The following is a 13717-nucleotide window of genomic DNA, read 5'->3' on the forward strand; positions in this document are numbered from 1 at the left end:
CCTTTAATTAAGAATATGACCAATTCCCCCCCCCCCCCCCCCCCCCCCCCCCACCGTGTCCAACCTGGACAAGATTGCACATATGCCATGACTGCATTTATTGTATCAGATTTCAAACATGTTCAGGAAGGTAAGTATGTTTGCTCATGGCAATTGGGGCTAGTATTCCTTGCAGACAGAGTCTGAAAGGGTGATTTTCTAGACAGAATTACCCTTGCGGTTTTCTCTTGGAATGTGTGCCTGCAGGAACAGAAAGAAGCTGAATGACAAGTTATCACCTGCTTAGTGAATGATCAACCCTCCACAGAACAATATACCCCTGAGTCACTATAACTTACAGAGAGAATAAGCAGGGAGAAGCAAAAAGCAACCAGCTTTGTGGCAGAAAGTGTTTAATTCAGCAAAGAGCATTCTTCACCATTTGCATATTTTTGTAAAAGCTGGTCCAGAGACCTACTGACTTTATGCAGTGGAAAATAAGCAAGCAGAAAATACTAATACTGGAAATGTTATAACAGGGGATTGCATAGCCATTACAATTGCCATGAGTATTCTTAGTCCATATTGCATTAGAAATATCTTCAACAGGCAGACACCTACATAACAAATCCAAATAAAGACAATGTCACTAATATAATCAGAAATTATTTTAACTAAGAGACTCTTCCACCATTTCTTTTACTTAACTTCTGACCAAAGGAACACCTTTCCACATAATTTGAAAATATGTACCCATGTGCCACCACACAAATAACTATTCTCCCTACTATAATTCCCTGTTAAAATTATCTCTTCAAACCCTGCATCATAACAAATAATCATCTCACCTCCCAAGGAAAAAAATTACCTTTTCTCAAATATTATTTTCCTCTTGGATGCAAACTAGAGAACTTGGTATATAAACCACACGAATGTCTTTAATAATAATCTTCTACTCAAATGAGAAAAATACTTACTAGTGCTTTGAGCAAATGGTGTCTAGCATCAGAAGCAAGACATCATCAAGTAATTCTCTGGTCCCATGCTAAAGTATAAATTTAAGATTTAAAACTAGTACTTAAAAAAATTCTCCCATTTTATTTAATTTAGTCAAGATACAGAAGTTACTTCATACTCACCTTAAATTCTCCCATTAGACAGTCTGCTCGTAGAGAGTAGGAATCATACACCTAAAAAGACAGAGGAGCATGAAACAGGAATGTTACTAAACATCACAGTGAAAATGGCCAGCCACTGCCATCTGCATCCAGCAGCCTTTTGATTATGTGCTGTTTTTTCTTACCCGAATACTAACTGTTTCATCAAGCAACTCTAAAGGAGTCATGTGGACATTGTAGAAAAATATCTGTTAGGGTAAAAACAAACAAAAAAACCTGTCTCAAAATGATGAACATGTAATTCTCTAAACATAAAATGCAAAACCATTATTTTAAGAGGCATGTGAAGTGTGCCTGATACAGTACTTTTACCCTGCCTCTTTGCTGGACAAATTATATGATAATTTAGTGCAGAATAAAAAACTAAATTTAGTAAATAGACTCAGTACAAAACAGACAAGTCAGTCACAACTTCCATTTGAATGAATGCAGTAAACATAACTGTGCTGCAAACTTTCAGCACTACCCTTCCTTCTTGCTCTGCCCTTCACATTTCTCTCAGGGAAACAACTTTGGGAACTGTAATAGTTGTTCATTTTCCAGGACATTAAATCCTGGTCTAACCACCTCTATTGTAATTGACAAAAAGGTCTGGCTAGTGGTGACAGTGATTGTAATTTTTGAAATTTCAAGGCCATAAGAATAAATCTAAGAGTCTGACAGCATGAGGGGAAATATACTCTTTATTAGCTTCTCTGCTTTCATAATAGTATATGCCTCACTAAGTTTGGTCTTTGGTCCCAGCTATCCTCCAGCCACTATTTTATCCAACAAAACAGAAGGGTACGTGAACATGGTCCCTCCTATTCCATTTTTAGACTAGTCTGCATACTGAGACTGCCTAGGAATTGTTTCAATATAAGGTGCAGCTGACTTTTTGCCCTCCCTGTTTATTCCATAGCTTCATAAACCTTCACACTACCTGGAGTTTAGTCTAAGTTTCAAAGCTGTATAACTCCCTTGGTTTTGCCTGCATGTATTAGACACACTTGCCACAGTTCCAGAATCTTCTGGATTTTCCACACACATTCACATAACGAGAGTTAGTCTCAGCATTCTCTCCTAATGATTTCTAATTAGTCTTCTGTGATTTTTATAACGCGCACACTATACCAAGTGATTCTGTCGCATGGCCAACTGCACCAAAGAACATGTTCCATATGTCCCAGCTGAAGTTTGAGTTCCTTCTATATAGTTTTATCTGCTAAGACTGTTGGTGACAGAGATGTGTTTATGTGAACACATAAAGAAAGGGACTGGAAATGGCAAAATGCATATTAGCCATAATTACACATAAATATTAGCAAGTTCTTATTAATTTATCATAATGAAAACCTGTATTAACTATTTTTCTACAGTTGATAGCATGAACATTTCAACTAGAGTGTTATACCACTCACTTCATCAAAATACGGGTTATTTCCTCTTTTGATTCTTGTCCGGTGTGTTTGACCACAAACATGAACTTTCACTACTGGTTTTATGTTATTTCCAGGTAACTGACGACCTTCAATGACTCTAACACGAATCTGGAAAAAAACCAAACCATCAAATATTTGTATAAAATCATTCTCTATATTATGTATCATCCTGGTGACAGTAATTTCTTATTATACCAACAAAAAAGTTGCCAAAACCTGAAGAAGCTGGCAGTTATGGACCAGACAGACTTTTCAAGCTTAACTATGACAGCAAGTATAATTTTACTGTAAGTTTACAAGACAAGTTAAGGTAAATAATTTCAGTAGGCTCACTTGCCAAAACTACTTATTTTTAAAGCTGCTGTCATAGTTTGAAATCTATACAACTACACAATAAAAAAGGTTCATCTGAATTTCAGTCAGAACAGTACAAAATCAGATATCTCAGTAACAGGCACATTTTTGTGAAGAATACTTTTTAAGTACTGGCTGGCAAAGGAAGTGGCCAATTGTCTCTGCAGTGCATTAGATTTGCACAAGCTGACATTAAATTGGGCTCAGGCTATGTGAAAGATGCAGTGTCATGCTTGGCAGAAAAACAGAACATGCAATATTTAATAAATCTATTACCTGGAAGTCTTGTGGTTTGTTAGAAAGGATTCTCCGTGTTTTCTTTCCTTTGGTGATGCGTTTCACTAGCTGGGCTTCCTTTGTGCCGCTTGGAACTGTTGGTGTGATACCACCAACTGGGCCATCCAATATATCCTCATAATCTCCAACATCTTCTCCATCTCATACAGAAAAAAACAGTGCAATTAATAAACAAATAGCAGAGCTTGATGTTAAAGTTACAGGAGTAAGAGTCTGACATCCAAGAGTTTCACTAAAACTGTATTATCTCATGTCAATTTTTTTTGCCAACAACATGATTCCATGTACAAATTAATATCCTAACCAAACTACCTCTAGATCTGTCTCCCTTCAGCATGCAGAGTGTCTAATACAATTCCCATACACAGACTTTTTTGAATCAACTGATTGAAGCAAAGCACAGCTGAGCTGTAACCAACACCCAGCTAGTTCACAATACACCAGAGGGGACTCATTTTATTCCAACAGAAATTGTTTTCCCTCCTCAAGACTAGGCTATAGCACAGCATTGGTTTTTAGTTCAGAATCTTGAATATATGAAGACTTTTAGACTCTGCCATCCAAAATAAAACTCTGAATCCTTCTCCGCAGCACCTAAGTGTGGAATGTTTCTTAGTAAGCCTCTTTGACAGTTCTGAAATCAGCATACCTGTGAAAGGCAGTTCTACAACCACATGACACTACAAAACTGAATCATACAGTGAGATTCCAGTATTGCAAAACAGGATCCATAAATATCTAGACCACAAAAGTGGTCCCTCCCAGATGTTTTCAGCTTCTTTTTCTTAACTGAAAAACAGTGACTGGGGCAAAATCTAAAGGAAGACTGAGCTGTGTCTCTGATGATTAGCATTAACAGAATTTGCATTTTTAGCCTTCAACTCCACATTTTCATAAAATTATTCTGAAGTGTAGTGATTTAACACACAGTTTTTGTGATTGCATTATCTATCCTTCTACTCCAAGAACAGCTCTCAGTGAGGCTAATGGAATCAAAATTTCCCTCCAGAATTCAATTTTTATCTTCTTATGTTATTATCTATCACCAAATACTGGTCAAAACTATTTACTTCTCTTCAAACACTTAACATTTATTACATTTACTTCTGCACAAACACAGCCTTGATATTAGGCTAATTAGCTGCCTGTCAACTGCAAAAACATGTTGTTACTTCACAGAGTCTGGGAAATGAGAGGATCTCAAAAACACTCTCAGCAAAAGCCTGGTTAATATAATTTATAGGGAGACCAAAGAGTATTCCTTACTGATCACAGTGTTTCATTGGCTAGTCAAATACCAAGTCTCAAATAAGATAAAACAGTGTTTTCGAAAACTTAATTATTCTATAGGGAAAAAAAGGTTTAATGATTTAAGAAAATTTTTCACAAAGCTCCCTGACAAATAAATAGATGTGACTTTCCTGCTTTTGGATCAGCCCTAGCATTACAGCAGATAATTGCTGTTTCCTTGAGCATTCAAAATCCTTTCTTTCCTAAACAAAAGCCATTTTGAAAAGCTTTTAAACCAACATCATTATTTTGCAACCTGATTCCACTAGAGAAAATTATGCTAAAATCCATTTTCTGTCAAGAAATGCCAACTTTCTTCTTAGCTGTAGTTCTGAATCATCCTTAATTTCTTTAAAATCACTACCTGGCAGTCTTGACATGGTTCTTTCTGGTGAAATTTTCTTCTGATGAACAACGCTATTGAATCACTTTCTTGCCTTATCTTAAATAGCTACATGAGCTTTTAACAATAACATTCTGAGAAAAGACTGAAATACCTTCTTGTGTATCGGTCCCTCTGGGATCATTTGGATTTGCAGGTCCAGCTGGAGGCTCATATCCTACTACCAAATCAATTGTTGCCTATAGAGAAATACACAATATTCACAACAGTTAATTTAAAGCAATAGGTTGTTCTTACACCGTACACAAACAGTTAACTATTCATAGTCACAGCACATTTTTATAAAGTTTCTGCTACTACTAAATTGATAAACTGTTATTAAAGTATATATATAATAAAGATTACACAATTTGCAGCTAAAATGAAAGAGGCTCTAAAATAATATCTAACAAATGGAATTGCTGTGGTTTTTATTCAGAAAAATCTGTCACAATGCAAGAATACAAGATGCTCTACAAATGTTAATTTATTTGGTTCCACAATATTCATGGCAGACAAGGTGACATCCTAAATTTGCAGACAGGAAAATAAAGGCAGTGGAGAAGTAACACTATCTGATCAACAACTTAACAAGTCTGAACCATAAGTAAAACTTCCTATCTGGCTTTCGCAATTGCTTGTTCATACCTCCATCCTGGAACAAAAGCACTATGTCATTTTCCATTCTAATCATAGAATTGTCTTTTTTGTGCTTGTCTGCGGTTTTGGATTACAGAACAAACCATTATTATTCCTAGTTGCCAGAGTAACATGAGGAGCCAACAAAAAAAAGCCCAACCCTGTGACCAACTAATCATGATATTAAACTGCAGCTGATGAGAAACTGAAATTACTCTTACAGCCTCTTGTTAGTTAAGCGTACTAGAATGCAACATGAAGTGCCTTAACAGCTAAACTACACAAACATAGTAAGGCCCCAGCTTCTAGAAACTACTTAATAACTAAGTCAATAACCAGGTAAGTTTAAATATGTGCTGAACCAAGTTAAACAAGTTCTTGTGTGGTTTTCTGAACTGAGCTGGCAGTGAGCATGTACACGATCATGTGCTTTCCAGCATCATTGCTATGATACATGTGGCTATTAGAAAGAATACAGCAAAAAGAAGTGCATACGTGACCTCCATCTGGTACTTGGAAAGTGCACTTTTTCAACATCAGGCTGATTTCCATGCATATTCTGTGGCCAATAATATTTATAACATATATATACAAATATATAATACATACACAGAAAGCAATTTTATGACTTAAAGCATATTAAACAAACTCAGATGATATAGACATAAGTCTATCTTGCTATAAATTTCCTCTGGAATTTTTGCTACAAATTTCCAAGCATTAAATTGATACCCTGTTGCTGGAACATTTTGATCAAGAATACAGTAAAATAAACAAATGTCACTCACTCCAATTTCTTGTCCCCTTTCATTTAGTAGAGGGATGAGTTTGAAGGGAAAAGATCTGCTTTGATTACCTACAAGATCCTTAAGTGCTATAGATGCACTGCCAATTAATCTGAAATGAAACAAAAACCATTAGAATGCAAGTATACACCAAACAGAGGTTCCCCTTTTTCTTTTGCTGGTGTCTGTTAGTCGACCAAGTAACTTCAGCCAGGACTTGAAAACTCAAAGCACAACAAAAGATCATTGCAAATGCCATGTAATGATTGTGTACCACTAATTTGTATTTTCTGTTTCATTACACTTAAATGTGCTGGTGTTCTTTATGGAAGACACAGCTTTAATTTAAGAGGTTAAAAACCTAAATTGAATTAATTTTCTATGTATTTTTGAAAATCATCTCCAGTGTAACTTTCAACAGCCATGTCACTTGTTTCAACCCCTGAATTCTCACTGGTAAACTAAATGATATAATACTTTCTTTCCCTATATAGCTTTGCAAACCCTAAGCTGAGAAGTAATGGATAAAAGCTAGATATGATAGCTATTGGACTACATAGAAAGAGACACAAAACCAGATACATGCACACATCCCAATGAAAGAGAACAAATGCAATTAATGTGCTTACTAGAGAACTCACAAAACTAATCTTCATGCCCATCTACATTTTGGAACATGCTCATCTTCTTGCTTCTAAATCCTCAGAATGTTTCATGTGGTTCTAAAGAGGCCTCCCAAAGGGAGGTGGCTCAGGGGATCTGACACGTGGGAGACTTTCCTGAGCTACTTCTTACTGCTGTGGGACTGCGTCTGTCACACCCATCGTCTCCCAAAAAGCTGAAAACTGTATATACTTTTGATCTGAGAGACTTCTTCTAGGCAGAGTTTCTCACAGTGTGGCAATGGTCTCATAATACCTGGCATTGTATTTCATTGCCATAGTATGTAGAAACAGTTTACTCCTATACTGAAGTGGATTATTGGAATTACTAAGATTTTTGGCAATGAAAAAAACCAAGATAATTTTATCCTTTACAAACAAAATACCAGCTTTGCTGCCAAAGAGGAAAAAAGATCTGCATGCAGAGAACCTAACTGAGGTCCCTTGAGATTGCAGTGCTTTTTTATGGAGAAGCTAAGAACGCAAGGGTATTTTTGACACAGAGCAAGAGCATTATTATAGCAAGTCTCAGGTGCTATGTTATGAGAACATAAAATAATTTTTTTGCAAAGTACATTAGGATAGGTATAAAACATTAATTTCCTGCAAATATACCTTCCAGGTATTACACATTACAGCTTTTGTTTAGCTGTGTATGAAAAATAGCTACACTTGCTGCCTGAATGACTTGTTAGAATTAGTTTGGTGCTGTCACTTCCTCAGGCAATTCTGCTTTCTTAGTTCATCTCACTCCTCCAAAAACCAGCTATCTTTTTGACAGTTTTGGCTCACTACTCAATTTTCATTTCTGCTCCCCAAAACTGCCAGAGCACAGTAATACTCCAGCTGTTTATCAACAGGGGATGGTCTAGATGTGAAACACAGATCAGGCCATTCTGCAGAGGAAATGCACAAAGCTGTTCTAATCTTTAAGATGACCATAATTGAAACTCTGATGACACTTCTAACACCTGTCTCTGCTCCCTTTACTGAGCAGACACCTGGATCCAGTATTGTAGTCTCAATTCAGTGTCCTTTAAAAAAACATCAGAAGTATACCTAGTTATTTCAGTGAGCATTACATGAACCATAGGTACATTTTTAGTTTTTACAAATTGCTTGACAGAGATGGACATCAGCTGAAACACTGTCTCCATGCATTACTCCATGATGGGGAGGTTAAGAAGCAACTTCTCTTGTTAGGTAATTAAAGTTGCATTTAATCCCCAAGACTAGATTTGGAACATCAGAGATACATGCCATGGTGCATGCAATGCCTACCTAGCTCAGGAAATGACCAAGTCTTGCTAAAAGAGAGAGGCTATATTTTTTCACCTGTCACTTCAACAGTCCAAAAAAGGGTGTTACATAGAAGTTGAGTAAACCTGACACTACACACCAAATGACCAAACTTAGCTATGTCATGCAGACAGTCACTGATACTATTCAACAGTCAAACTAAAGCAGAAAAAGTTCATTCTATAAAGATTGTAAATCCCAGAACAACTAAGAGAGAAAAATATTGGGTAGCTTAACCCATTTTCCTCTTTATTACACAGCCTTCTAACAGGTTAATAGCTTTGGAAACAATTATAAGAAAATGAGAAACGATTCTTACATTTAGAACAAATGCTTGAATTTCCTTTACACAGCTGGATACTGAAAGAAACCAACTTCACTCTTTCCTTCAATGCAAAATTAATCAATATCAATTCCAAATATTCTTATTTTCCCTAAATCTTCCAATTGTGACTATGCCTTCCTGTTTGAGAATAACAAATAGAACAAGACTAGCAAAAAGCAGCTAGGCCAAATCTGATTCTGAAGAAAGACAAAGAAAATATTCTTCTATGCACATTTGTAGAAAAATTATGTAGACTTGACATTTTGATTTGATGTGAGCTGGAGTGACTTACATTAACTTCAAAAACATCATCAATTCAGAAGCCACTCAAAGTAATCTCAAATTATCAGGATGACTGTTTTAGCTACCACACCCTCCTATCTGGTGACATTAACTCAAGAGGAGCTGTTCAAAATAGTGCTTTTGAAATTTTTCACTGTAAATTTCCATTTCTACATCTTTATCTGTCTTGTGCAAATGATAACTGCACACATTTGAATGCACAGTAACCATTTTTAAAATACTGATCACCTTCAGAAGTCTGAAGAGGGAATCTGTTACACACACTCCTTGCCTGCAATCAGTTGCCTCTATAGTCTTCTGTTTCCCTCTCCGTTAGGTTGGGCAACAATAGTCTCCAGTCTTGTTTCTACTCTAGAAAGACTGAGAAATTTAATATTCAGTCTATATCCTATCTTAGTCTACTTCTAAGCTCTAGCCAAATTCTAAGCTTTGGGCAGTATTCTGCCTTCCCCAAAGTCATCTTGTTCACTGGATTTCACGCCTCGCTTAGCAGAACCACGGAACCGAGTAAGTTGAAAGAAACCACTCAAGATCATCTAGTCCACTGCCTCTGCTCAAGCAGAGTCAGCTATTACAGGTTATCCAGGACCATGTCCAGTCTGGCTGTGATTATAGCTACTCAACAACTGAAGTAATCCTTTCAAAAGTAACAAGGAATGCCTCAAAGTCATCAATAGGTCTGATCTTTATCACTTGTCTACAAGTCTTGGAGAAAGTCTTTCTTCTGACATGCTTCTCTCATCTCTCTAATCTTTGGGCTAAGTCAGCTAAGCTTAAGAAGGCAGTGGCTGTTGTGACACCACGTCCATCAACAGATCACTGATGCTTAATGCTTTGCTGCAAGGGCTGCTACTGTACTTCCTTCTGATATATAACTAGACCCTCAGTCCTCTGCATGCCTACTGTGAAGTTGCTGTGTTCCTCTGAAGACTCTACCTTCAGGCAGGATTGTACATCATCTCTATCTAAAGCCATGACTTCCAAGATGACAAGGAGTACTTCCCTTACAGCATAGCTGAAAAGACCACCTGCTACCCATTCATCCTCCAAGGACACTGCTCTTTGCTGGACCTATTTCAGCTTTCTTCCTCTTGCCTGGGAAGAGCAACATTTGACTAATTCCAGATCACACCAGTCTCTTGACACCATCAGGTGGGGATAGTTTCTGCTATTGGATTAGCTTCAGGCATCCTCTGACCTTTTCCTTCATCAGCTGTTTCAGTAGAAGACAGCAAATGAGTATTTCTTCTTAAGTCAGTCAGGTCTTTTAAACTTGCCCAGCTTTGCAAACGTAAAGCAAAAAGCCTGTCCTGCTATAAGCAATTTAAACGTTCTGGTCTTCCACTGAAGAGGACACTAAAGATAAATGCAAAATCCCTGCGCAGAAGCTGATTTGGAACCTTACTAGCATTAGGCCTATAGCACTTTCCTACCAGTAACCAAAGGCAAATACTTAGTTTATAAGCATGAAATCAGTGAACTCCTGATGACCAACTACTGAACACTGAGTTGCATTTGTGCCAGAGCTAATTAATCCATTAGCACTGCAGTTAGCACTTCCCTTTAGCTGCCTAAATAACCAAGAGAAGTGAAACTCCACACCCATGTTTGAATCAGGAAATGCTAACTCACAGTACCAACCATTTTATTATTCCTCTTTGCTTGAAGGTAGCAATCTATACTAAATTCTTTAGCATATCATGCCCACCAGCTGCTTATATGCTACTTCTACTAGAAGTCCAGAGGTTTCAATTGCTGAGAGTCAAGCATTTAAATCCTTTTCCCCTATTTTTAAGGGATTATTTCAGCAGAGGTTTATATTTATCCTTCCCATCAGCAAACTTGATTCCATGCTGCAGTTTTAATTGCTGTAGTCAACCCTTCCTTCTTAGTGTGTTTCATTATAGAGTCTGTGCTACAAGACCCACTACCTACCTTCTGTTACTCATACAATGTTGAACAATTTTTATTAAGAAAAAGCTCTATTTTATCTTTAGTTCTTTGATAATACTCTTTGCATGAACAAATTTTTAAAATTAAACAAAACAAGGATACTGTTTTGTAGAAGGAAGAAAAGCCCAAAACTGAATATTAAAGTGGCTGGATGTTACATACAATGGATACAAGTAAAGCCTTGCAACTATGCACAGTCACACTTATGTGGAAAAGAGTCCACTCAAAAGGGTACAGCTGTAGGAGGATTCAAACAATCCAGAAATTATTTAACTATGAAAAATACTTAATCATGATTAAATAATTTGCTGTGCTGTTGATTTGTGGCTACATTTTTATGCCAGTGAAAAGGGTGTGCCCAAGCTGTTTTTCCCGTGTCACCAGGTTACTAACTACACAAAGGACACGGGAAACACATAATACTGAGTCTTTCAAATAGAATGAAAATCACTTCATACAGACACAACTGTAACTTCCTGTTAACTTCTTTTTCCTAACTTCACAGGGACAACTAAAGTTACTGAGTTTTTTTTTCTTCTTGGGGTTTGTTGGAAGTGTTTGGGGGCGCTTTTTTTTGGTTTGGTTTGGTTTTGATTGGTTTGTTCATTTTTTGGGCTTCTTTTGTTGTTTTGTTTTTTAACTGCACAAATATTTCTGTTCTGAGAGTTTGAAATCTTTCTTCTAACAGTACTAGATATAATAGAAAGCAGATGTGTTCTCTTTTCAAACATCTTGATGCCAGGAAATCTAACTAAGCATGAATCATACCAGTCCTCTGGTTTACTCCTATGATGACCTTTCTGCATACCGTGGTGGTTTGCTTTATTTATCTTTTCCAATGACTGTCTTTTTACCATGATAAGCACTCATTTAATCTATCTGCAGAAGTTTAGTGATCCTGTAAATGAAGCAGTAAATTCTATCTCCAGGAAAAAAGAAATGGAAAAATACTCAAATGTTCTTTCAGGCTTAATTTAGAGAAACATGCCAAAGCAATGAGTTCAGTGTTCTGGCACAGCGTAAAAGCAGAATAAAATCCACTGTCTTGTTCCTCCTGCATCAGTTTAAGAACGAACTGGATGAACAGCTATATCAGTTTCCAAGAGCTGGAACAAATCATGTCTTATATTGCAAATTTCTCTGTTGTTCCAGAGGGGAGTATGGGTTTTGCAGTCACCTCTCAGGTACAGCACCAGAGCAGGTGCCTGGAACCTCAGGGCTAAGGGTGCTTGGAACAGCAGGGTGTGGATGGGCTGGGAGCTACACCAGCGAGCAGAGAGAGGTTGGGTACAGTAACACATGGCTCTTCTTCCAGCCTACACTGCAGCAAAGTGGAGGCAGAACATTGTTTCTACCTTGAAAATAACAGTAGCAATCCCCGCTGATTATTTTCCTTCTGAAGACAGCAAATAAAGCCAAAGACCTGATGTAGTTTCTTCTCACTGCTTATTCTCAGACAACAGAGGCCTCTAGGCATACTCTTTACAGTCAAAAACGAAATCCAAGTTCAATCTAGACTTTAAAGTAAAATATATAAAAATATGAAACTCTAAGGGAAAGATAACTGATTTTTACTCAAATCCCACTTAGCTCAAACACTTGATACACCTCCCAAATTAATTCCTGAATGTCAAAAGCACTCAGCAAACATTTGGTTTCTTAAACTGTCATTAGATTAGCCCTCAATAGAAAGGCCTTTAGGCAGCCATTGCACTCCACCTTTCCAATCCTGAACTACAAACAAAACAAGGGAGTGTCATTTGCACACTCTTCTACTGAGCACCCTTTTGAAACGCTGCAGCCCTGCAGGTGTGTATCCAACCATAGAGTTTTTCTTAAGTATTAAAAGAGGATACTGTGAAAAAATAGCAAATCTGTGATATAGTAGTCCTAAATCTCTTTCCAATTCAGCAAATAGAATCAGTAAATCTACAGAAATACAGGTTATGCATACATGCAAGTGGTAGGTGTTACAGTGCTTTGTGTCTTTGAAAGAAATCCAACATGCTATTTCCTATTATCTTGTTACAGTCAAGATGCCTGCTCTTTTTTCCCACTTCTCATCCGGTCATCCTCTTTTCCCTGCCAATAGACCTTCCAAGCACATCACATACTGCAAGTACGTGGCTGTTATTGAGCATCTGTTTTCAAAGGGCAATACTTTGAAGGTGTTACTCTGGCTTTGGTATGGATTCCATATATTTTTTGCACAGCTCCATACACGGGAAGTCACTTTCCCAAAGAATTTCAGTGGTTTACTTTTCAAATTGTAGACACAGTTAAGTATGTGGTGGACAACTTCCAGTGCATAAACCCATGCAAAAAAAAAAAAAAAAAAGGGCATTTGCACAAGTTGGGAGTTAAGCGTTACAAATCTGAGTCTAGATGATATTTCCAAATACAGTTTGGAAAAAAAAGACAAACCAAACCCAAAACAATACATGCCTACTTAACCCTGAACCCATATACAGAGTGAAACATTTTAGGTGCTTCAGACAGTCACCTTCCTTTATTTTCTGATACATTATAAAATCCATTACAAAATTCAGATCACTGACAGGCTTTCCTATCTCAAATTCTGGGAAATGTCTGCAGTCAGAGGGATGCAATATATTCCTGCTTTACTGACCTGCAGGAATCTCAAGAATGAGAGACCTGAGGGCATTGGCTTGATTCGAGGTGATTTTATGACTGAGCTGTTAAGAGTATTGTAAAAGCCTGAATCCACATATTGGGAGGAGGCAGGGAGTAGTAAAGAAAAGCTAACAATGGAACTGGGCTAATATCAATAAACATGACTGTATGCCTAACTCATACCAAATTTGCCATAAGAAAGAAAAGAGATGACAT

At 37.2% G+C, this 13717-nt stretch overlaps 1 protein-coding gene across 5 annotated transcripts in view; it reads right to left on the reverse strand.

Moving 5' to 3' along the window:
- The window catches only part of MYOF (myoferlin), a 63810-nt gene that overhangs the window by 43153 nt on the left and 6940 nt on the right, over positions 1-13717 (reverse strand). For 4 of the 5 annotated variants that reach the window (XM_071564194.1, XM_071564193.1, XM_071564192.1 and 1 more), the window contains exons 4-9: positions 6329-6437; positions 5017-5101; positions 3209-3369; positions 2558-2686; positions 1283-1345; positions 1119-1169 (exon numbers count right to left, since the gene is read on the reverse strand). In XM_071564194.1, the coding sequence (XP_071420295.1) occupies positions 1119-1169; positions 1283-1345; positions 2558-2686; positions 3209-3369; positions 5017-5101; positions 6329-6437 (598 nt within the window). Of the gene's footprint in view, positions 1-956; positions 1024-1118; positions 1170-1282; positions 1346-2557; positions 2687-3208; positions 3370-5016; positions 5102-6328; positions 6438-13717 lie in introns of those variants that run through there. The other variant, XM_071564195.1, reaches the window with a different exon arrangement.

This window comes from Pithys albifrons, chromosome 9 (genome assembly GCF_047495875.1).
Source record: "Pithys albifrons albifrons isolate INPA30051 chromosome 9, PitAlb_v1, whole genome shotgun sequence".
Lineage (NCBI taxonomy): Eukaryota > Metazoa > Chordata > Aves > Passeriformes > Thamnophilidae > Pithys > Pithys albifrons.